Below are 24,485 nucleotides of genomic sequence, written 5' to 3'. Positions count from 1 at the left end.
AAATTGGAATCAATGGAACCGAGGGGGAAACTCTCTGCTGGTTGGAGTCATACCTAGCGCAAAGGAAGAATGCTGTGGTTGTTGGAGGTCAATCATCTCAGTCCCAGGACATCACAGCAGGAGTTCCTCAGGAGAGTGTCCTAGACCCAACCATCTTCAGATGCTTCACCAATGACCTTCCCTCCATCATAAGGTCAGAAGTGAGGATTTCCGCTGATAACAGCACAATGTTCAGCACCATTTGCAACTTCTCAGATACTGACGCAGCCCATGTCCAGATGCAGCAAGACCTGGACAACATCTAGGCTTTGGCTGATATGTGACAAGTAACATTTGCGCCACACAAGTACAAGGCAATGACCATCTCAAACAAGAGAGAATCTAACCATTTCCCCTTGATGTTCAATGGCACTACCATCACTGAATCCCCCACTATCAAATACCTGGGTGTCACCATTGACCAGAAACTGAACTGGACCAGCCACATAAATACTGTGGCTATAACAGCAGGAGAGAGTTTGGGAACTCTGCGGCGAGTAACTCACCTCCTGACTCCCCAAAGCCTATCCACCATCTACAAGACACAAGTCAGGAGTGTGATGGAATATTCGCCACTTTCCTGAATGAGTGCAGCTCCAACACTCAAGAAGCTCGACACCATCCAGGACAAAGTAGCCCGCTTGATTGGCACCCCATCCGCCACCTTCAACATTCACTCTCTCCACCACCGACGCACAGTGGCAGCAGTGTGTACCATATCCAAGATGCACTGCAGTAACTCACCAAGCCTCCTTCGACAGCGCCTTCCAAACCCACGACCTGTACCACCTAGAAGGACAAGGGCAGTAGATGCATGGGAACACCACCACCTGCAAGTTCCCCTCCAAGCCACACACTATTCTGACTTGGAACTATATCACTATTCCTTCACTGTCGCTGGATGAAAATCCTGGAACTCCCTTCTTAACAGCATTGTTGGTGTACCTACACCCCAAGGACTGCAACGGTTCAAGAAGGCAGCTCACCACCACCTTCTCTCAAAGGCAGTTAGGGATGGGCAACAAATGCTGGCCCAGCCAGCAACGCCCACATCCCCCCAAATGAATAAAAAAAATTGAAAGAAAAGGAATACAATGCTGCAAAACTTAGTGGTAGGCCAGAAGATTGGGAAAATTTTAGAAACCAGCAGAGGATGACTAAAAAATTAATAAAGCAGGAGAAATTAAGAGTATGAGAGTAAGCTAGCAAGAAATATAAAAACAGACACTAAAAGATTCTACAAATAAATGAAAAGGAAAAGAGTAGCTAAAGTAAGAATTGGTCCCTTAGAGGATGAGGCTGGGGAATTAATAATGGGAAACAAGGAAATGGCAAAGAATTTGAACAAGTATTTTATATCTGTCTTCACAGTAGAAGACACATAACGCATTCCAAGAATAGTGGAAAATCAATAAGCAAAAAGGAGGGAGGAACCTAAAACAATTATCACTAAAGAAAAAGTGCCAGGAAAATTAATGGGTTTAAAGGTTGACAAGTCCCCTGGACCTGATGACCTGCATCCTAGAGTCTTAAAAGAAGTGGCTGCAAAGATAGAGGATACATTGTTGTAATCTTCCAAATTTCCCTAGATTCTGGAAAGGTCCCAGTGGATTGGAAAACCACAAATATAACACCTCTATTCAAGAGAGGAGGGAGACAGGAAGCAGGAAACTGTAGGCCAGTTAGCCTAACATCTCTCTTTGGGAAAAGGCTAGAATCCATTATTAAGGTAGTAGTAGCAGGACATTTAGAAAATCATAATGCAAACAGGCAGAGTCAACATGGTTTTATGAAAGGGAAATCTTGTTTGACAAATTTATCAGAATTCTTTGAGGAGGTAACAAACAAGGTGGATAAAGGGGAATCAGTACCAGTAGATGTAGTGTATTTGGATTTCCAAAAGGCATTCAATAAGGTGCCACATTAAAGGTTACTACTCAAGATAAGAGCTCATGGTATTGGGGGTAATATATTAGCATGGACAGAGGATTGGCTAACTAACAGGAAACAGAGTGTCGGGATAAATGGGTCATTTTTAGGTTGGCAAACTGTAACTAGTGGAATGCCACAGGGATCAGTGCTGGGGCCTCAACTGTTTACTATCTATATCAATGACTTGGATGAAGGGACTGAGTGTATTGTGGCCAAATTTGTGGACAATACAAAGATAGATAGGAAAGCAAGTTGTGAAGACGACACAAAGTGTCTGCAAAGAGATATAGATAGATTAAGTGAGTGAACAAAAAAATTGGCAGATGGAGAATAATGTGAGAAAGTGCAAGGTTATCCACTTTGACGGAAAGAATAGAAAAGCAGAATATTATTTAAGTGGAGACTGCAGAATGCTGCGGTACAGAGATATCTGGGTGTCCTTGCACATGAATCATAAAATGTACAGCAAGTAATTAGGAAGGCAAATGGAATATTGGCATTTATTGCAAGGGGGATGGAGTATAAAAGTTGGGAAGTCTTGCTACAACTGTACAGGGCATTGGTGAGAGCACATCTAAAGTAGCACGTATAGCTTTGGTCTCCTTACTTAAGGAGGGATATATTTGCATTGGAAGCAGTTCAGAGCAGGTTCACCAGGCTGATTCCTGAAATTAAGGTGTTGTCCTATGAGGAAAGGCTGAGCAGGGTGGGCCTGAACTCAATTGAGTTTAGAAGAATGAGAGATGATCTTATTGAAACATATAAGATTCTGAGGAGGCCTGACAGGGTAGATGCTGAGAGGATGTTTCCCCTCGTGGGATATCTAGAACTAAGGGGCACAGTTTCAAAATAAGGGGTATCCCTTTTAAGACAGAAATGAGGAGGAATTTCTTTTCTGAGGGTTGTTAATCTTTGGAATTCTCTACCCAGACAGCAGTAGAGGCTGGGTCATTAAATATATTCAAGGCTGAGTTGGACAGATTTTTCATGTACAAGGGAGTCCAGGGTTATGGGGGGCAGACAGGAAAGTGGAGTTAAGGCCACAATCTGATCAGTATGATCTTACTGAATGGCGGAACAGGCTCGAGGGGCCAAATGATCTACTCCTGCTCCTATTTCTTATGATCATATGTTCTTATGATTTAATCCCAATACTACTAAAAATCATATATTAACTGTGAAATGCACTTGACTGCTTTACCAGAAGTATAGCAACAATGAATTTAAAATTACAGAATTGAGGGATGTTTCCCATTCCCACTCTGCACAGCCTCTGTGGATTACAATTGTGACGCCCAGCATTAAATTTCACTGGATTTACCTGTCGAACTAGTTGCTAAGTAGGTTTACTCACATACCCTGTTGCCATGCTAACACATTTCACAATTACAGTTGGCACTCTTTGCAATATGTTGCTGATCCTTACCTTAAAAAGTTCAAACAGCATGTGGTACAGGTGGGAAGGAACATAGACAATTTGAATAGGATGCCCCGAGGTTTTTCCTTTGGGAGAGGAGGGAAGAAAATTCATGTACATGTGGCAATTGCTTTTCTGTACTTGAGATTATGAAGTTCAATATTTAATTCTGCTCTACTTTTAGTTATTTCCATAATATAAAAGTAAATAAACAGTGTTAATTGTTCTGCTAATTTGTTCACAAGGTTAATCACCTCAGTATGGAAAGACTGCAGTTTTCAAAATAACAAATTTGATTTCTGTAGATTTCTTAATTACTGAGCAGAATTAGAAAAATATGCACAATATTTAGTTCAGGATTTACAAGAGTGCACAAAAGCAAATCAAATCTTTGATTTTAAAAAGTTCTCAAGAGTTTGCCATCCATCCAGTTTTGGTTTTGAGTGGGATATATTTACGTTTCTAAAGTATATCCAGACTTTAAAAAAATGTTTTTCCTATATATTTGTATGAATCACATGATTGTGGGTTCAAGTTCCACACCAGAACTTGAGGCCATAATCCAGGCAGACGTTTCAATGCAATACTGAAACAGTGCTACGGTGTTAGAAATGCCACTTTCTATTGGAGACGTAAACAGATGCCCTAATCCTTGTACAGCTGGATGTAAAAGATCACATGGCACATTTTCAAAGAACAACAGAATTTTCACTGGAGCTTAACTAACATTCACCCCTGGACCAACACAACCCCAAAAGAGTTAGCCGGTCATTCATCTTCACCTTTCTTTACGCAGATTAGCTGCTGTGTTTGCCTTCATTTAGTGACAACAAAAGTAGTTCATTGGCTGGGAAGCACTTTGGGATGTCAAGAAGTTGCGAAAGGCAAAAATAGTTCATTCATTTTCATTCAATTTATCCAATAATCAGCACTAAATTCCCATTTTTCTTTTTGCTTACACTCCTCATTCCAAGTTATTCTATAATTCAAATTTTTAGCACAAAAAAAATTCAAATTATGAATAGACTCTACAGCAGGATAACTTTCTTACGGTGTATTAGTTAGATCATTGTTAATGATGGCGGTCTTCCGAGAGTCGTCGATTTGTGCAAGATCTTCCGACAGGCCATATAGTTCTGATGTTCCAGCTTGCAAAACGAAGGGCTGGTACCTTCTTTCTTTTTTTTTTGTCGTGCTGTTTGGTGTGGTATTACTTGTCAGGCAATGACCCTGAGCTCCAAACACCCATTGAAGCAGGTGGACTGTGGCGGACCTGAACCTTTCTGACCGGGGGCTGCCCGGTTTGAGGTGGGCGGTAGCTGTCCAGTGAGATGCAACGTCTTCTTCCACCAACAAAGGCAACCCATGACGCCCAATCTCTACGCCAATTGAGCTTGACTTAAAACCCGTAACTGCTGCCTTCCGTGTTATTTTGGTCGCTGTGAGGTGACTATGTAGTGACCTCTCCATGTCGCATGCCTGGGCGAAATGTATGGAGGTTGTGAGTTGCCCAAGCGTCAAAACCCTTCTCTTGGCCTTCCTAGTGGGTTCCAAAGGGGTGCAGAGCACATCGTTTGGCACCAGTTTGGCTGCATGAACTGCCGGAAACATGCCAAAGCCGACATAACCGCCTTAGGGGCTCCGCTCCGGATTTTCGGTTAAGGTTTACTCCCTTAGCCTTAGTCTCTCCTGAGACACCCACAAAGCAGTGGGGTTGTTAGCTCCTCCCTGAGCAGGGTCCCTAACAAGTAGAGTACACACTCTATGCTAAGATACCATCCACATTAGTCGCAGCAAAACCCCCGAATATCCGGTGCCACTCGGCCCATCGAGTCTGTGCTATCCCCAGACATAATTCGAGGCAAATGAGCGCCGAAGGAAGAGAATCCACCTTCACCCAGAGACATTTCCCCAGCAAAGCCGCCCCCCCACCCGCCCCCCGGCTCTCAGCCATCGAAACACGACTCCCAGACCGGCCCCGGACTCACTGGAAGCCATCGAGCACCTGGATGAAGTCGGTACAGTGCTGGCAGAAGGTGGGCTTGGTCAGCGTCACTTTCCTCAGGCGGCGCCCATGGCCCAGGTGCCAGCGGTGGCCGCTCGCCGGCGCTTTCCTGTGGCCCAACAGTGGGCTAGAGTTGGGGCTGAATCCACACTATGGCTCCCTCAAGCGGGGGAGTGAAGACTGGCTTTCCGCCATCCGCCTGCATCCTGCTTGGAAAGACTGACTGCAGTTCTATCCTTCACCAAAAGACAGTCCACTAACATAACCATTATACAACTGTACCCATAAGCTAAGGTCTGAATTAAATACTCTTCAAAGCTGTTCTATTGCAAGGGTTCACCTGACTTTATCTATCTGTGTCTCAACTTCTGTGTGTTCCAGTGTTATCTGTTATTGAACTTACCAGGAAAGATTGAACAGACTGGGAATCTTTTCCCCAGAGAAGAGAAGGCCGAGCGGTGACCTGATAGAGGCCTTAAAAATTATAAAAGGGTTTGATAAGGTAGACATAGAGAACATTTTAGCGCTGTTGGTGTACCTATCTCACATGGACTGCAGCAGTTCAAGAAAGCAGCTCCCCACCACCTTCTCAAGGACAATCAGGGATGGGCAACAAATGCTGGCCTGGCCAGTGATGCTCACATCCCACGAATGAATTAATAAAATAAAAAAAATTTAACTTGTGGGCAAGATCAGAATCAGGGTCCATAAATATCATTAACATGTCCATCATTAACAACGAGCACAGTAAACTCAATGTGTACATTGCAGCACTTCAGGAGACATGCCTCCGTGTGAGCGGATCACTAAGGGAGCAAGACTACACCTTCTACTGGCAGGGTAGGGATCCAGAAGAACCAAGACAGCATAGAGTGGGCTTTGCCATCAGAAACTCTTAGCTCAGCATGATAGAGCCACCTACAAATGGCTCGGAACGCATACTGTCCATCCAACTGCTCATCGCCTCTGGTCCAGTACACCTACTCAGCAGCTATGCTCCAACACTCTGCTCCCCACCTGAAGTTAAAGACCAGTTCTACAAGGAACTCTGTATCATTAGTAGCATTCCTAATACTGAACATTTGTTCCTGCTGGGGGACTTTAACACCAGGGTTGAGGCCGACCATGACTCATGGCCCTCCTGCCTCAGGTGCTATGGCATTGGAAGGATGAATGAGAATGGACAGAGACTGTTGGAGTTGTCTACCTACCACAACCTCTGCATCACCAACTCATTCTTTCAAACTAAACCTTGTCACCAGGTTTCATGGAGACACCCAAGATCACGTCGATGGCACCAGCTAGACCTCATCGTCACAAGGCGAGCCTCTTTAAACAGCGTTCAAATCACATGCAGCTTCCACAGTGTGGACTGCGACACCGACCACTCCCTGGTGTTCAGTAAAGTTAGACACAAACCAAAGAAGCTGCATCACTCCAAGCAGAATGGCCGCCCGCGCATCAACACTAACAGAATTTCTTACCCATAGCTGTCACAAAAGTTTCTCAATTCGCTTGAAAAACCCTTCAAAACACTCCTATAGGGGATGCAGAGACCAAGTGGGCCCACATCAGAGACGTCATCTATGACTCAGCAATGACCACTTTTGGCAAACGCAAGAAGCAGAATGCAGACTGGTTTCAGTCTTACTTTAAGAGATGAAACCAGTCATAGCTGCTAAGCGCACTGCACGGCTGAACTACAAGAAAGCCCCCAGCGAGTTAACATCCTTAGCACTTAAAGCCGCCAGAAGCACCGTACAAAGAACAGCAAGGCGCTGTGCAAATGACTACTAGCAACACCTATGCAGCCGTATTCAGCTGGCCTCAGACACCGGAAACATCAGAAGAATGTATGACGGCATTAAGGAAGCTTTTGGGCCAACCATCAAGAAGATCGCCCCCCTCAAGTCTAAATCAGGGTAAACGATCACTGACCCAAGCAAGCAAATGGACCGCTGGGTGCAGCACTACCTAGAACTGTACTCCAGGGAAAATGATGTCACTAAGACCGCCCTCAATGCAGCCCAGTCCCTGCCAATCATGGATGAGCTGGACGAACAGCCAACAAGATCGGAGCTCAGTAACACCATTGATTCTCTAGCCAGCGGAAAAGCCCCTGGAAAGGATGGCATTACCCTTGAAATAATCAAGTGTGCCAAGTCTGCTATACTCTCAGCATTCCATGAACTGCTTTGCCTGTGCTGGGTTGAGGGAGCAGTACCACATGACATGCACAATGCCAATATCATCAGCCTCTATAAGAACAAGGGTGACTGCAGTGACTGCAACAACTACTGTGGAATCTCCCTGCTCAGCATAGTGGAGAAAGCCTCCGCTCAAGTCGTTTCAAACAGACTCCAGAAGCTGGCTGAGCGTGTCTACCCTGAGGCACAGTGCAGCTTTCAAGCAGAGAGATTCACTATTGATATGCTGTTCTCCCTTCGCCAGCTACAGGAGAAATGCCGCGAACAACAGATGGCCCTCTACGTTGCTTTCATAGATCTCACCAAAGCCTTTGACCTCGTCAGCAGATGTGGTCTCTTCAGACTACTAGCAAAGATCGGATGTCCACCAAAGCTACTAAGCATCATCACCTCGTTCCATGACAATATGAAAGGCACAATTCAGCATAATTGTGCCTCACCAGACTCCTTTCCCATCCTGAGTGGTGTGAAACAGGGCTGTGTTCTCGCACCTACACTGTTTGGGATCTTCTTCTCCCTGCTGCTCTCACATGCATTCAAGTCTTCAGAAGAAGGATCTTTCCTCCACACAAGATCAGATGGCAGGTTGTTCAACCTTGCCCATCTTAGAGCGAAGACCAAAGTATGCAAAGTCCTCATCAGGAAACTCCTCTTTGCTGACGATGCTGCATTAACATCCCATACGGAAGAGTGTCTGCAGAGACTCATTGACAGGATTGCTGCAGACTACAATGAATTTGGCCTAACCATCAGTTTCAAGAAAACGAACATCATGGGACAGGACATCAGAAATGTTCTATCCATCAATATTGGCAACCACACTCTGGAAGTGGTTCAAGAGTTCACCTACCTGGGCTCAACCATTACCAGCAACCTGTCTCTCGATGCAGAAATCAACAAGCACATGGGAAAGGCATCTTCTGCTATGTCCAGACTGGCCAAGAGGGGGTGGGAGAATGGTGCACTGACACGGAACACAAAAGGCCGAGTGCTTCAAGCCCGTGTCCTCAGTACCTTGTTCTATGGCGAGGCCTGGACAACGTATGTCAGCCAAGAGCAACGCCTCAACGCATTCCATCTTTGCTGTCTTCGGAGAATCCTTGGCATCAGAGGCAGGATTGTATCTCCAACGCGGAAGTCCTCGAGGCAGCTGACACCCCCAGCATGTATGCCCTACTGAGCCAGCGGCGCTTGAGATGGCTTGGCCATGTGAGCCGCATGGAAGATGGCAGGATCCCCAAGGACGCATCGTACAGCGAGCTCGTCACTGGTATCAGACCCACAGGCTGTCTATGTCTCCGCTTTAAAGACGTCTGCAAACGCAACATGAAATCCTGTGACATTGACCACAAGTCGTGGGAGCTAGTTGCCAGCGATCGCCAGAGCTGGCGGACAGCTATACAGGCGGGGCTGAAGAGAGACGAGTCGAAGAGACTCAGCAATTGGCAGGAAAAGAGACAGCAGTGTAAGGAGAAAGCCAACTGTGTAACAGCCCCGACAACCAACTTTACCTGCAGTACCTGTGGAAGTCTGTTACTCTAGAATTGTCCTTTATAGCCACTCCAGGCACTGCTCCACAAACCACTACCTCTAGGCGCTTACCCATTGTCTGTTGGGACAAGGAGGCCAAAAAGGATTAGTTATATAGGTTTTCAATAAATTTTCAAACAGCAACAAAGGAAACATCAGGGGGCTTAAATTGGATAACCCCAGAAAATGGGCACAGGGATCACTATGTGCGATTTTCCAGTGCTCGTCGAGCGTAATGCAGGCAGCATGTCAACTTCATGCTGCCTGCTCATCATAATGATTTATGCGGACAGCCAGTGCTCCCCATGCTGTTCATTGGCTGCGTGCATCAACAGGGGACCCAATATCATTACTTCCTCACACTACTTAAAGCTAGCCCGCACCTTTTAAGAAAAAGTACATTGTGGCTCCTGGAGGTGCTGAGATCATTGTTGCACAGCACACTATTCCAAATCAACAACATCTAACCATGGGAGAGAGCATGCACCAATGTTTTCAGGCACTGCAGGTCTTGGAGGAGATGAAAAGGAGGAGCGATGTCCTGTATCCACACAATGAAAAGGCAGTGCAAATAGATAGCCACGAAGGGGAATGCCATGAGTTTAGTTACAAGGACCTGGTGCAGCACTGCAAGATGTTTTATGACCTCACAAGAGTGGCCAAGGTCAGTGAATGCATCTTCAAATGCTGTATCCTACCAACTGCACCACTAACTTCAACCACAGCTCAATTTACTACACCCGCTTCACTCAACTACAAAAAGTCTCTATCAATCAGGATTCGTACCTAACATTCATATGTTTCACTTCACCCTCACACATTTAACAATGTTGCAAGCCTCATACCCATTTCTTGCACAAACTACCAGCTATTCAATCATGACAGCCATATTAGCCAAACATATTGAACCTTCTTTTTTAATTCATTCATGGGATGTGGGCGTCGCTTGCCAGGCCAGCATTTATTGCCCATCCCTAATTGCCCTTGAGAAGGTGGTGGTGAGCTGCCTTCTTGAACCACTGCAGTCCATTTGGGGTAGGTATATCCACAATGCTGTTAGGAAGGGAGTTCCAGGATTTTGACCCAGCGACAGTGAATGAACGGTGATATAGTTCCAAGTCAGGATGGTTTGTGACTTGGAGGGGAACTTGCAGGTGGAGCTGTTCCCATGCACCTGCTACTCCTTGTCTTTTTAGGTGGTAGAGGTCACGGGTTTGGAAGGTGCTGTCTAAGGAGCCTTGGTGCATTGCTGCAATGCATCTTGTAGATGGTACACACTGCTGCCACTGTGCGTCGGTGGTGAAGGGAGTGAATATTTGTAGATCGGGTGCCAATCAAGCGGGCTGCTTTGTCCTGGATGGTGTCGAGCCTCTTGAGTGTTGTTGGAGCTGCACCCATCCAGGCAAGTGGAGAGTATTCCATCACACTCGTGACTTGTGCCTTGTAGATGGTGGACAGGCTTTGGGGAGTCAGGAGGTGAGTTACTCGCCTCAGGATTAATAGCCTCTGACCTGCTCTTGTAGCCACAGTATTTATATGGTTACTCCAGTTCAGTTTCTGGTCAATGGTAGCCCCTAGGATGTTGATAGTGGGGGATTCAGCGATGGTAATGCCTTTGAATGTCAAGGGGAGATGGTTAGATTCTCTCTTGTTGGAGATGGTCATTGCCTAGCACTTGTGTGGCACGAATGTTACTTGCCACTTATCAGCCCAAGCCTGGATATTGTCCAGGTCTTGCTGCATTTCTACACGGACTTCTTCAGTATCTGAGAGCCACTCTCAATGACACATTCCTCTCTTTTGCAAAAGAAGGTGGCACACAATCAGAGGCAGCAGGAATTAACCTGAGGAGGACAGGTGTGCCTGCATGTTCTAACCTCCAATAGAGACATGATGCGGTCATTATGGGAAGGGCCACAGCTGAGGCTGTAGCCACTGGTGGGGTTGAAGTAACTGATGATGACAATATTCTCATAAACTAATCCTCCTTCTCACATCCCACTTACCACTCATCCCACAATCTCTTCTGACAGACAAGTTGCTGATGATGGAAGTACGCACTTCTTATTTTCTCTTCTCCCCTCACCACAACCCTATCCTTGTCCCTTTGTCCTTTCACGTACCCGAAGAACTCCAACCTGTCCAGGCATTGCAGGAAGAGCAAAAAAACAGTGAAGATGAAGGCACACCAGCACTCGATGGGCAAGGCTATAGAAGGCGGCTGATGGATGTAAACATCCAAATGCTTGGTGCACTAGGAACCCTGCCAAAAAGCCTGCCCTCAATGTTAAGGAGCATGAAGGAATCCAGCACCAACTTGGCACAAAATTTTGAACAGATCTTAAAGCCAATCCTTTCCTACATGAAATAGGTGGCCATCTCCATCAACACACTTGTAGTGCCCACCATAATGCAGTGTCTGATGGCCGATGTCTCAATTTCCATAGCAGCACAAACAGCTTCCACCCAACATCTGAATGCTGCATGGAAGCTCAAACTGCTGCCATCATGGCTCTGAAAACCAGTGTGCAAAGCAGCTTCCCGGTAACAACAGATCTCTCCCTAAAGACCCTCTGCAGATATGCCGCTCTGCTGACAGCCCATCTTCCCCTCCTCCTCCTTGTCCTGCTTTGTCTGGCCTCTGCTCATTCTCCTAATCACGTTCAAGGCCAAGTGGTCCACCATGTCTGGGTGCAACTGGCCTGTGCAAAACCTTGAAGTCACCAAAAATGTACTTCAGCACCTTCCACACCACTCCCTGCAGTCTACTGAAACTTTAACCAACTATAGAAAGCACCCAAAACTCAAAATTGTAGTAATAGCTAGAAGAAGTAAACCAGCAAGTAACTAATAAGTAGCTGATGATCCCTTTGAATAGTGCTGGTGGGACATTTCCTTCATGTTGCTTAACATGTGTGAGATTAAGAGGGGGTAGAGGTTGGAGCTGGGAGTTCCAAAATGGCAGCAATGATGTCAAATCAATGTTGCATGCTGACTAATGTTTGCCTGTTCTGCATACGTAGGTTGGAGATTAGGTGCACATATGGCAAACCCTTTACCAAGACAGTGTCTACCAGACTTGCCTAGATGAGTACAGCTCCAACAGCACTCAAAAAGCTCAACACCATTCAGGACAAAGCAGCCCATTTGATTGGCACCTCATTCACCACCTTAGACATTCATTCCCTCCACCACTGGCGCACACTGACAGCAGTGTATACCATATACAAGATGCACTGCAGCAAATCACCAAAATTCCTTCGACAGCAGCTTCCAAACCCACAACCTCTACAACCTAGAAGGACAAGGGCAGCAGACACTTGGGAACAGCACCACCTGCAAGTTCCCCTCCAAACCATACACTGTCCTGACTTGGAAATATATCTCTGCTCCTTCACTGTCGTTGGTTCAAAATCCTGGAACTCACTTTCTAACAGCACTGTGGGCGTTGCCTCAAGCTGACATGAACCACAACAGGCACTGGAGGCAAAAAGCCCCATCTCCTTTCCCTCTGCATCGAATTCTCACTGTCACCAAATTCCCAACTTTTGCGCTCTATTGACAATGCCCTTCTTTTATGACCACACTGTGCATCAACAGATACAGTTAAATCAGGAAGTCGTGATTATGTGATACTAAACCTGTAATGAAATCTCTGAGCAATGTAGGAAAAAAAGATTTTCGCAGTTCGGAACTCCTGAGAATGAGTTAGTGTAGAATGCAGGGAAGATAAAAGGATTTAAAATTGTGTTTTTGGAGCTTAATGGCAGTAAAGATCAGAGGACCATCGTGGTATTAACAAAATAGAGAAAGACAAGAAAGACTGTGTCAGAGAGAGATATTGCAAGGAGGGATCAGATCCATCAGATAATTTAAAGCATAAAGCTGTTCATAATGGTTAAATAGCCTGAAGCAAATGGAAGAAAATTATTTATATCACAATTGGAGGGAGAAAAAGTGAGCCAAACAGGTCAACATTCTTTTCAGGAAAGTTAGCACTGTTCCATCAGAACAGTAGCGATGGAGAGGAGGAGTCACAGAAGTTACGGGAGGGAGCACCATGAGTAGCTGCTGAATGGGCAGGTAGACAGTAGTTAGTGTCTTTTCAATAAACCTGCATTTACCTGTTGGGTCCAATTTTACAAATGCATGCTACCTGTAGGGGGCCTTGTCAGCAGGCCACGCAATTACCTGGAAATCACTGGTGCTGTACATTATTTTCTGATGATTAATTTTAACGTACGCACAATTTTTTGATATGGTTGGGGGAGCAGTCAAGGTTCACTGTCGGTAGCCAAGTAATCTCATATATAAAAACAGAATATCAGGACCACTGCAGGGCTACCACTGTTCACAATGTACAATTGTGAAAAACATTATCCTACATAGGAGCTGTTCAATTATTTACTGGAAATTACGATTTTCATGTCCTGCAATGAGTTATTTGTAGTAGCCTCAAAAGTTAAAAACAACAAAAAAGCAAAGTTTCATCTAAAGGGTGATTAATTTCTACACTTGTATCAGAATTTAATTTTTATTACTCCATTGCTTGTTTTAAAGACTGGTTTAAATCGAAAACAGCAGATTCTCCCCTCCTTCAACACAAAAATCAAATTTCACATTTATAAAGCTGGTAAGTCAGGTTTTCCCAACTAGGGGTGGGGGGGCGGGGGAGGGAAAATGTATGTTTTCTTCTCATCACATTTACACATTAATGCTAGAACTCAGCATATAAAATACTATTTGTGTGGAAGCTGGATCAAAGCTGTATTAATCTGCAGCATGCCACAGATGAGTTTACCCATCCATGCAAGGCATTTGTCTGGCAGTTACCAACAAGCACACCTTTCCATTCTTGCTTGGACATAGAAAGAGACATCTATGATGTGAATATGACAACCTAACCATTCAACTGGCTGAACAACAGTCCTCGGCAGACATTTTTCTGCAAACCTGCTCCCACCTCCAACATGGATTGTCGGAGCAGCAGTCAGAAGTAAATTGTCTTAAACTTTAAAAAAGGTTCAAGTAGATAGGACAATAAATTTATTTATTATATGAAAACAAGAAATACTGGAAATACTGAGCAGGTCTGGCAGCATCTGTGGAGAGAGAAGCAGAGTTAACTTTTCAAGTCAGTGACCCTTCTTCAGAACTGGATCTGTTCTGAAGGGTCACTGACCTGAAATGTTAACTCTGCTTCTCTCTCCACAGATGCTGCCAGGCCTGTTGAGTATTTCCAGCATTTCTTGTTTTTATTTCAGATTTCCAGCATCCACAGTATTTTACTTTTATAAACTTATGAGTTAAGAAGAGAGAAGAAATATAGTTAAAAAAGACAGGATAAAAAAAAGGGAATACAGGATAAGCAGAATTAAGGTTTAACTTTTTAGACACAAAATGGTGTTTTGCGTGTTCAATCATAGCACTTAAATGTTATTATTGTAATTCTGGATGTCCTATTGCTTGTTTAGCTTCATGAGAGTAATACAAGTGCTATTTCCAATGTCTAAATGTAAACTAAAAGCTTACAAACCCGTTGGCCTACAAAGACAGGAGTTTTACTGGACCTAATGGCAGTAAGAGTTAAACACCATGAAGCTGATGTCACAATGGCCCTGCTCCAGTGGCAGTAGCGTGACAGTGCAAGATTTACTTATACAAACTGAAGGATACTATCCTATCCTATCCAAAATCATTGGAGGTGGAGAGTCACTAGATTGTTCTGCCTGGCACATCATGCCTGTAAGGGGGAGGTTTGGGTGCTTTCTGCCCCAAAAGGAGGCCCAGAATATCAGAATGGCACCATGCTGCACTGACACCACAGAAGAAGCCTGGGATGGTTTAACAGAAGCTCAACTTCAACTCCCAAAGGAGCTATTGGGTTATCTCTGTGAGGTAACATTTACCAGGTATTTTTGTTCTGCACATGTACATTGGGGTGGGACTGGAGGATGCTTGGAAAGGGAGGAAAAAGAGACTTGCATGTGTTTTCTAGTTCTCTTAATTTGATCAGAATCTTTTAAAAATATATATATATTTATTTTTCCCGGTCTGCAGCCACTGGTTTGCATGGAAAAATGAAGAACTTTTTCCAATAATCTCGAGCTAAGTACCAGAGGTACAGAAAATGTGCAGTGGCATTTTTATCTGCTAGCTTTAAATACTCATCTTGAAACTGCTCTCACACTGGTACTGCATAAGTGGGAATAGTGCTAGTACTAACAGAAAATACATGCAATAAAGTGAAATTTTATCATATTAAACATGATTTTACTGCACTGAATCACATATCTTATTTATTATATAAACTCTAGAGTAAGCATGCACAGCAGCAAACAATATCTGATGGAAAGAGAGTTCTGTGAGTTTGTGCCAGGACATATAAGAACTGTGAACAGTCTATCATAGCAGTTCTGCACCTTTTGCCTTGAACTCCAATACCTCCAAGATGGCAGCTGTTAAAAACCTACAGCAACACAGACAAAACTATAAACAACTAAGTAAAACAATCATGTGTTGGCTTCCACCATTCTTAACTGAAATAACTTTTATTTATAGAGTGCTTTAATGTAAAGGGACATCTCAAAAGTGCTTCACAAACAGATACAAGGAAACAAATGGGAAAGCAGGATTTAATGATTTAATGCAGACTGGGATCCGCATGGCAAAATTACAGCATTTGTGTTTCAGGAGGGTGGAGGCTGGTAGGCCACTAAGGAAATAGTTAAAGTAGTCAAGTCTGGAGCAGATAAAAAGACAAGAATAAGGGTTTCAGCAGCAGGGAGGTCAAAGAAGAGTTGCAGGCAGATAATAGTGTGGAGTCTAATATTGAAGTTGTCTTAATAAAGGATTGGATGTTGGGTTAAAGCTCAACTCTGAGTTGAGCAAGATATCGAGATCCTAAATGGTTAGATTGACTGGAGTTAGTGCTAAGGGAGTAGAGTTTGTGGTGGGGGCCAAAATAATGGCTTCCGTCTTCTCAACATTGAGCAGAAGGAAGTTTTGATTCATCAAAGATCTGATGTCAGAGAAATAGTCTGACAGTATAGCAGCAGTTGATCGGTCATGAACAGTGATGGAGAGATAAAGCTGAGTATCATCAGTATACAAGTGAAAGCTGATCCTATGTTTGCAGATGATGTTGCCAAGGGAAGCATATAGACATAGAAGATGAATCCTTGGGGGACCCCAGAGGTGACAATGCAAAGTGAGAAGAGAAGCCATTGCTAGAGATGCACTGTCTGAATTGGAATAGTTAGGCATGGAACTATACAAGAGCAATTCTAAAAAGTTGGATGACAGAAAAAAGGCAGTAGAGGAACCTGCATGGCCAATGAGATTGAATAATGAAGAAAAACACGGATGAAAAGGGATAATATATCACAATCACAGTCACAATAGATTTTAAATGTGACCTTGGTTAGGCCCATTTCAATGCTATGAGAAAGGTAGAAGCAGCCTAGAGGAATTCAAACAGGGAGTTTCGGAATAGATAGGAATGGGGATGGACCTGGTATACATTTGAAGACAGAAGAGCGGGAGGTGTGGTTGGAAATGGGGAGTAGCTGGTGAGTGAAAGGTGGGTTATCTGAACAGGATGATGATGACAGAGACTCAGGAAAGGAAATAGGAAACAGATGCCAGCTAGCATGGGGGAAAGGGAAGGAACGTAGGGTGGATAGTAATTGAGTAGGTAGGAGACGGAGGAAGAAATGGGTGAATCTCATGGATGAATTGAGCGTGAAGAGGGCTAGCAGGATTTTATGGGGGGGGGGGGGGGTCAGCAGGGGTGGGGGGGGAAGGAGAGGGGAAAAAAAATTTAAATGATGAGGGTTCAGGATCAGAGTACGTAAGAGTGTAGGATGAGGTTCAGGCTAAGGGCATCTTGGACGGGCTTGATCTTAAAGACAATGGCTCCTGGTATTTGACGTGAAGGTGAAGGGGCGGGGAAGTGGGAGTAGTTAATCCTGGGGGAAAGGAGCCTGGGTTTCTCTGCTCTCGAGGATGATCCTGGAATAGTAGGATGAATATCTTGAAGGCAATACCACACAGAAACAGAAAGAAAGAAACAACTGTAACTTACCATTGAATTGATTAATTACCACCTCAGGAGAAGTCAAGTAATACTGATCACAAAGCATTTTTGCACTTTCACAGGCATCTGTAATTCCGGACATAGGAATATGTTACTGTCCACTGATTAACTCTCTTAAAAATCAGAATTACATTCATCCAATACACTATATTTTTAGAAACCCTTTGTCTTATTAAAGCAATGTCAACCTTTTGAGCACTGAAGTTTTAAAATACATATTCAGCAATACATTCCTCTCAAAGGAATGAAGTAGCATTTTTAGACTGAATAGATTACTGTTGTGATACAATTTGTTTTGTTCTTTCATACATTTGCCTAAAGATCTACATCAGAAAATCATTTCTTACCTACAATAGAATGGCTTTGGGCAACTTTACTGAAACTATATGTAAAATATAGCAGAATGCAAGGCCTGGGTGAGAGAAGAAGCTAACAGGAGTGACAATGTGCCGACTCAATCTAACACAGTAGTTTAATTCTGGCAATATCAAAGAGATGCAAAGTGTTTGTGTTAAATCTGAATGCAACACTTCAAAATATCTAGTCAGGAAGGAGATCAGTTATTCCGTTCAGGATGTCACCAGGCAGTGGTTTTAGTTGAAATATCTTGAAAATTGGGATGTGGAGGGAGATATGGTATTAAATTGGGCTTCACTGGCGAAGGTAGCCTAATGATGAGTTCACAGAGTGTTTTCAGGACAGTTTCTTAGAGTAGCACGTTCTAGAGGCAACCAGATAGCAGGCTATTCTAGATCTGGTAATGTGTAACAAGACAGGATTAATTAATGACCTCATAGTAAAGGCGCCCCTAGGTAGCAGTGATTAAAAGCCTGCTCGGGTCTGCAATTGAAACCCAACCCGAAAGAACCATATCCGACCCGAGCCCGACCCCCGGAATGAAGTTGATTATATTAAAGAGGCTGTGCTCTACCTTGGATGGAATCGCTCACTGCAGACTAGTACAGAGTCCGGATGCACGTTTCCCACCTAGACGACCTGACTGTCACAGTGTCTGACCCAGCCCGACCCAAGCCCGAATGCCGGACCCAGAACAGCGACCCAAACCGAACCGGACACGTCATTGGGCCTGGTTGGGTTCGGCTCGGGTAGCCATGCTCTAGCAGTGATCACAACATTATTGAATTGTGCATTCAGTTTGAGGGTGAGAAGAGTGGATCCAAGACTAGCGTTTTAAACTTAAATAAGAGACCGAAGACAGAGCTGGCTAACATAAACTGGGAAATTAGGTGAAGGGATAGGTCAGTAGAGATGCAGCGGCAGACATTTAAGGAGATATTTCATAATATTCAGTAAAGATACATTCCAGTGAGAGAGAAAGACTCCAGAGGAAAGACGCACCATCCGTGGCTATCTAAGGAAGTTAAAGACAGTATCAAATTGAAAGAAAAAGCGTACAATTCAGCGAAGAGTAGTGGCAGGTCAGAAGATTGGACAGAACATTAAAAAAACGGCAAAGAATGACTAAAAGAAAAACGAACGAGAATTTAGAGTACGAGAGAAAGCGAACTAGAAATATAAAAACGCATTGTCAGAGTTTCTACAGGTATTTAAAAAGGAAAAGAGTAAGTAAAGTGAGTGTTGGTCCTAGAGAGAGTGTCTGGGGAATTAATAATGGAAAATAAAGAAATGGCAGAGGAATTGAACAGATCTTTTACACCTGTCTTCACAGTAGAGAATACAAATAACATCCCAGAAATAACTGATTCAAGAGTTGAAAAGGAGGGAGGAACTTAAAACAATTACCATTACCAAGGAAAGGGTACTGAAAAATTATTAGTACTAAAAGCTGACAAGTCTCCAGGTCCTGATGGACTTCATCCTAGGGTCTTAAAAGAAGTGGCTGCTGAGATAGGGAATGCATTAGTTTTAATTTTCCAAAATTCCCTAGATTCTGGAAAGGTCCCATCAGATTGGAAAATAGTGAATGTAACTCCACTATTCAAGAAAGGAGGAAGACAGAAAGCAGGAAACTACAGGTCAATTGGCTTAGCATCTGGCATAGAGAAAATGATGTAATCTATTATTAAGGAGTTTATAGCAGGTCATTTTGTAAATCTCAATGCAATCAGGCAGAGTCAACATGGTTTTGTAAAAGGGAAATCGTGTTTGACTAATTTATTAGGGCTCTTCGAGGAAGTAACAAGCAATAGGATAAAGGGGAACATATGGATGTGGTGTATTTGGATTTCCAGAAGGCATTTGACAAGGTGCCGCCTCAAAAAGGTTATTTCACAAAATAAGAGCCCATGATATAGGGGGTAACCTATTAGTATGGAAAGAGGATTGGTTAGCTAACAGGAAACAGAGAGCAAGTATAAATGGGTCGTTTTTCTGTTGGCAAGCTGGAACTAGTGGAGTGCCACAGGGATCAGTGCTGGGGCCTCAACTATTTACAATCTACATCAGTGACTTGGATGAAGGGACAGAATGTATGGTTGCTAAATTTGCTGATGATACAAAGATAGGTAGGCGGGTAAGTTGTGAAGAGGACATAAGGAGTCTGCAAAGGGGTATAGATAGGTTAAGTGAGTGGGCAAAGATTTGGTAAATGGAGTATAAGTGTGAACTTGTCCACTTTGGCAGGAAAAATCGAAATGCAATATATTATTTAAATAGTGAAAGATTGCAAAACTCTGAGATGCAGAGGGATCTGGGTGCCCAAGTACACAAAACACAAAAAGTTATAGCAGGTGATTAAGGCGGCAAATGCAATGTTGTCGTTTGTTGCAAAGAGAATGAAATATAAAAGTAGAGACATTTTGCTACAGTTGTACAGGACATTGGTGAGACAACATCTAGAGTATTATGTACTATGTATTATGCTTTGGTCTCCTTACTTAAGAAAGGATATAATTGCATTGGAAGCAGTTCAGAGAAGGTTCACTCAACTGATTCCTGGCTTGAGAGGGTTATCTTATGAGGAAAGGTTGGACAGGTTGGGTCTGTATTCATTGGAGTTTAGAAGGATGAGAGGTGATCTGATTGAAACATATAAGATCCTGAGGGGACTTGACAGGGTGGATGTGGAAAGGATGTTTCCCTTGTGGGAGAGACTAAATCTAGGGGGCACAGTTTAAAAATAAGGGGTCTCCCATTTAGAACAGAAATGAGGAGAATTTTTTTCTCTCACAGGGTCGTTAGTCTGTGGAACTCTCCTCCCCAGGGAGCGGTGGAGGCAGGATCATTGAATTTCATTAAGGCAGACAGATTCTTGACAAACAAAGGAGTCAAAGGGTGTCGGGGATAGGCAGGAAAATGGAGTTGAGTCCACAAACAGATCAGCCATGATCTTATGGAATGGTGGAGCAGGCTCAAGGGGCCGAATGTCCTACTCCTGCTCCTAGTTTATATGTTCATATGTCTTCACAAGCATTGTAGTGTAGGATACAGTGTTGGAAATTAGGTAGCCAACTTAAGCTGAAAGGATGACTTTGCTGGCAGCTTGTCTTTTTAAAAAAATATAAATTCTGATCTCCAATCAGTGGATGAAAGAAAATTATCATTCAACAAAGCACATTGGCGTAACACATGTTAAATGAATATCTTGTAAATTTAGATTTCCATATGGTTGATTATAGTGACGTAACATAGATAATCTAATGCTAGAACATTTCAGTTACTGGATTTCATGCAATGCATTACCTACCTTTCACCACTTGGACCACATCGCAGTTAGGGTCAATGCCACCTATGTGTTTGGGATGAGCTGGATTACTTCGGCCATCAAAAACAAGAGCTGGTATGATCACAAAGTAACAAAAAATAATCTTAGATGGCTTTGTCGTGTTACATTACTTAAAACTTTTCCTGAACAAGAATTTCTTGGGAATCAGTGCCTTTATTCAGATCTAAATTTCACTCAGGTAAACTATGAAAGGCTATGCCCCAAACTTTTCTGGTGCATGCTTTAAATTAGACATTATCTACTCAATTTTTCAACTATTAAATATTGATGAATTCTATTCCAAAACCAAATTAGTATGTAGCCAACTCACATTGATATTATCTTGCCTAAAAGTATAAAGTGCTATTAACTCTCAACTCATAACACCAGAAGCATGAGTGCAGCACCATTGAACTTGAAAATAATAAGTTTTGTGGGTCCAAAACTTTTTACCAGAAATGTTATGATATGAAAAAAACACATTAGTGTCAATTATTTCTAATCAAATTTCAGCAATAGTTCAAGATTCCAGGGAAGCACTTCCCAAACAAACTTTTGATAAAAAACAAGAGTACAAAGAAGGTAATAGGTGCAAAATGCAGACGTCTTTTATCAATATATTAAGAAAAGGAAAGTGAAAAGGGGTAATGTGAGGATATTAAAGAATGATGCAGGTAAGACTATAATGGACAGTAAGGAAATAAAGACTTGTTAAGAGAGTACTTTATATCATTCCTCACAGTAGAGGAAAAGGACAAAATACCAGCAATACAATGAAACCTAAAAATAAAGGGAGGAACTTACTGAAAAGTTAAAATATGGTAACGGAAGAAATAACGGGACTTAATATAGACAACTCTCGAGGAACTGTAGGTTGGTAGACAGGGCCAGGTTAGGGCAACAGCTATTCTGATGGACAATGGGTACATTTTTAGCTAAAATATGATTTTGAAGAATTTTAAGTTTTGTAAGTTTTTAAAAAAATTTGTAGTCATTACTATAAACCAAATAATTACTGGTCTGAAAACATAGGAATAGTAGATGGCCATTCAGCCCCTTAAGCCCATCCTACCGTTCAGTCTTATCATGACTGATCTGTACGTCAACTCCATTTACCCACCTTTGATCCATATCTTCTGATTCTCTGGCCTAACTTGTTTCAATTTCAATTGACCCAGCATTCACAGCCATTTGGGAGAGTATGTTCCAATTTCCACTAACTGATTCCACTCCTAAATAACCTAGACACGGAGGAGATGTGGGCAGTGCTTGGAGCAGTACCTATAGGTACACTGCTGCACACCTGGGGTCTACCCATCTTTCTCTGCCACATTCCAGGTTGTGGAAGCCTTCCCCTCTTTCAGATTTTTCATACTTACTCTGTTATTCAGCTATAACCATTTATAGTTCCTCTGGACTTGTTTCATTACTATCCTCTCCTCTTTGCCTTGCATTTACAACGTTTTTGTCATTTAATCACTCCTGCACTCCAATCAACCTAAAGATCGTCCCCTTTGTTCTTTCACCTCCCGCACCCCTCCAAAATCCATTTCCCTGGCTCTTTACTTGCTTTAAAGTTGTTAATTTCTAAAATCCTCCAGTTCTGATGAAAGCTCATCAGTCTGAAACAGTAACTCTGTTTCTCTCTACATAAAGACAGCTTGACTGTTGAGTGTTTTCCAGCATTTTCTGTTTTTATTTCAGATTTCCAGCAGCCATACTTGGCTTTTGTACCAATCCTTTTAGTTGTTTTGACATGGCAACAACAGACAGTATATTGCTAGTTAAAGTACAATTATGGTAAGCTACCAGTGTTCACCATAAGGCTTTCCACTCATACTTACTGTGCTGGTTGATGAGCATGCGGATAGAGATTCGGCTCAAATAGAATCGGTTTAAGAAGTACTGCACATTCTGATTAGTTACAGGATCAACCCCAAATGCGTCCTTATACTCTATGACTCCCTGGGCCATAGTTGGGACGACATCATTGTGCCGATTTCGAATGTTGATCAGTGTATCTGAGAAGCTAAAACACACAGTATTAATAAATCAAAACATCTATAGTAGGTTATATTACTTGAAATAGCTCCACTTAACAGATATTGAGAATAACCAAGACAGGAAGCCTAAAAAATCACAGTACCATGTTTATTGGATTATTTACAGCACTAGTTGTGTCAAGACACTGGCAGTATTCAAGTCAAGCAGGTTATAGGTCAGAGGAATAAATGGACCCAGGCAGGGTTGGAGGAGAATGAATAAGATGAAGGCAGCAGTAGGCAAGTGGGAGAAAAAGAAAACAGACTTAAGAATAACGAGTAAGGGATGAGAAGGAGGCAAATGATGACAAGGTGGCGGAGTGAAGGGGGAAAGAGGAGGAGGTGGCGGAGTGAAGGGGGAAAGAGGAGGAGGTGGCGGAGTGAAGGGGGAAAGAGGAGGAGGTGGAGGAGTGAAGGGGGAAAGAGGAGGAGGTGGCGGAGTGAAGGGGGAAAGAGGAGGAGGTGGCGGAGTGAAGGGGGAAAGAGGAGGAGGTGGCGGAGTGAAGGGGGAAAGAGGTGGAGGAGAAGGAGGAATGAAGGGGGAAGAGGTGGAGGAGAAGGAGGAATGAAGGGGGAAGAGGTGGAGGAGGAGGAGGAATGAAGGGGGAGGAGGAATGAAGGGGGAGGAGGAATGAAGGGGGAGGAGGAGGAGGGGGAGGAGGAGGAGGAGGGGGAGGAGGAGGAGGGGGAGGAGGAGGAGGGGGAGGAGGAGGAGGGGGAGGAGGAGGAGGGGGAGGAGGAGGAGGGGGAGGAGGAGGAGGGGGAGGAGGAGGAGGGGGAGGAGGAGGAGGGGGAGGAGGAGGAGGGGGAGGAGGAGGAGGGGGAGGGGGAGGAGGAATGAAGGGGGAGGAGGAGGAGGAGGAGGAATGAAGGGGGAAAGAGGAGGAGGGGGAGGAGGAGGAATGAAGGGGGAAAGGAGGAGGAGGAGGAGGAGGAGGAATGAAGGGGGAAAGAGGAGGAGGGGGAGGAGGAGGAGGAGGAATGAAGGGGGAAAGAGGAGGAGGGGGAGGAGGAGGAGGGGAGGAGGAGGATGAGGAGGAGGAATGAAGGGGGAAAGAGGAGGAGGGGGAGGAGGAGGAGGAGGAATGAAGGGGGAAAGAGGAGGAGGGGAGGAGGAGGAGGAGGGGAGGAGGAGGAGGGGAGGAGGAGGAATGAAGGGGGAAAGGGGAGGAGGAGGAATGAAGGGGGAAAGAGGAGGAGGGGGAGGAGGAGGAATGAAGGGGGAAAGAGGAGGAGGGGGAGGAGGAGGAATGAAGGGGGAAAGAGGAGGAGGGAGGAGGAGGAATGAAGGGGGAAAGAGGAGGAGGGGGAGGAGGAGGAGGAGGAGGAATGAAGGGGGAAAGAGGAGGAGGAGGAGTAGGAGGAGGAATGAAGGGGGAAAGAGGAGGAGGGGGAGGAGGAGAAGTAGGCATGGAGGGGGAAAGAGGAGGAGGAGAAGTAGGCATGGAGGGGGAAAGAGGAGGAGGAGGAGGAGGAATGAAGGGGGAAAGAGGAGGAGGTGGAGGAGGAATGAAGGGGGAAAGAGGAGGA

At 44.0% G+C, this 24,485-nt stretch overlaps 1 protein-coding gene across 1 annotated transcript in view; it reads right to left on the bottom strand.

The window, feature by feature from the left end:
- The window catches only part of pdk4 (pyruvate dehydrogenase kinase, isozyme 4), a 56,890-nt gene that overhangs the window by 16,348 nt on the left and 16,057 nt on the right, over nucleotides 1-24,485 (bottom strand). The window contains exons 4-7 of the mRNA XM_068009845.1: nucleotides 22,758-22,942; nucleotides 20,896-20,985; nucleotides 17,217-17,294; nucleotides 3,398-3,474 (exon numbers count right to left, since the gene is read on the bottom strand). Of these exons, the coding sequence (XP_067865946.1) occupies nucleotides 3,398-3,474; nucleotides 17,217-17,294; nucleotides 20,896-20,985; nucleotides 22,758-22,942 (430 nt within the window). The remainder of the gene's footprint in view (nucleotides 1-3,397; nucleotides 3,475-17,216; nucleotides 17,295-20,895; nucleotides 20,986-22,757; nucleotides 22,943-24,485) is intronic.

Source organism: Heterodontus francisci, chromosome 2 (assembly GCF_036365525.1).
Source record: "Heterodontus francisci isolate sHetFra1 chromosome 2, sHetFra1.hap1, whole genome shotgun sequence".
In the NCBI taxonomy this organism is placed as follows: domain Eukaryota; kingdom Metazoa; phylum Chordata; class Chondrichthyes; order Heterodontiformes; family Heterodontidae; genus Heterodontus; species Heterodontus francisci.
This window is presented reverse-complemented; position numbering and strand designations above follow the sequence as displayed.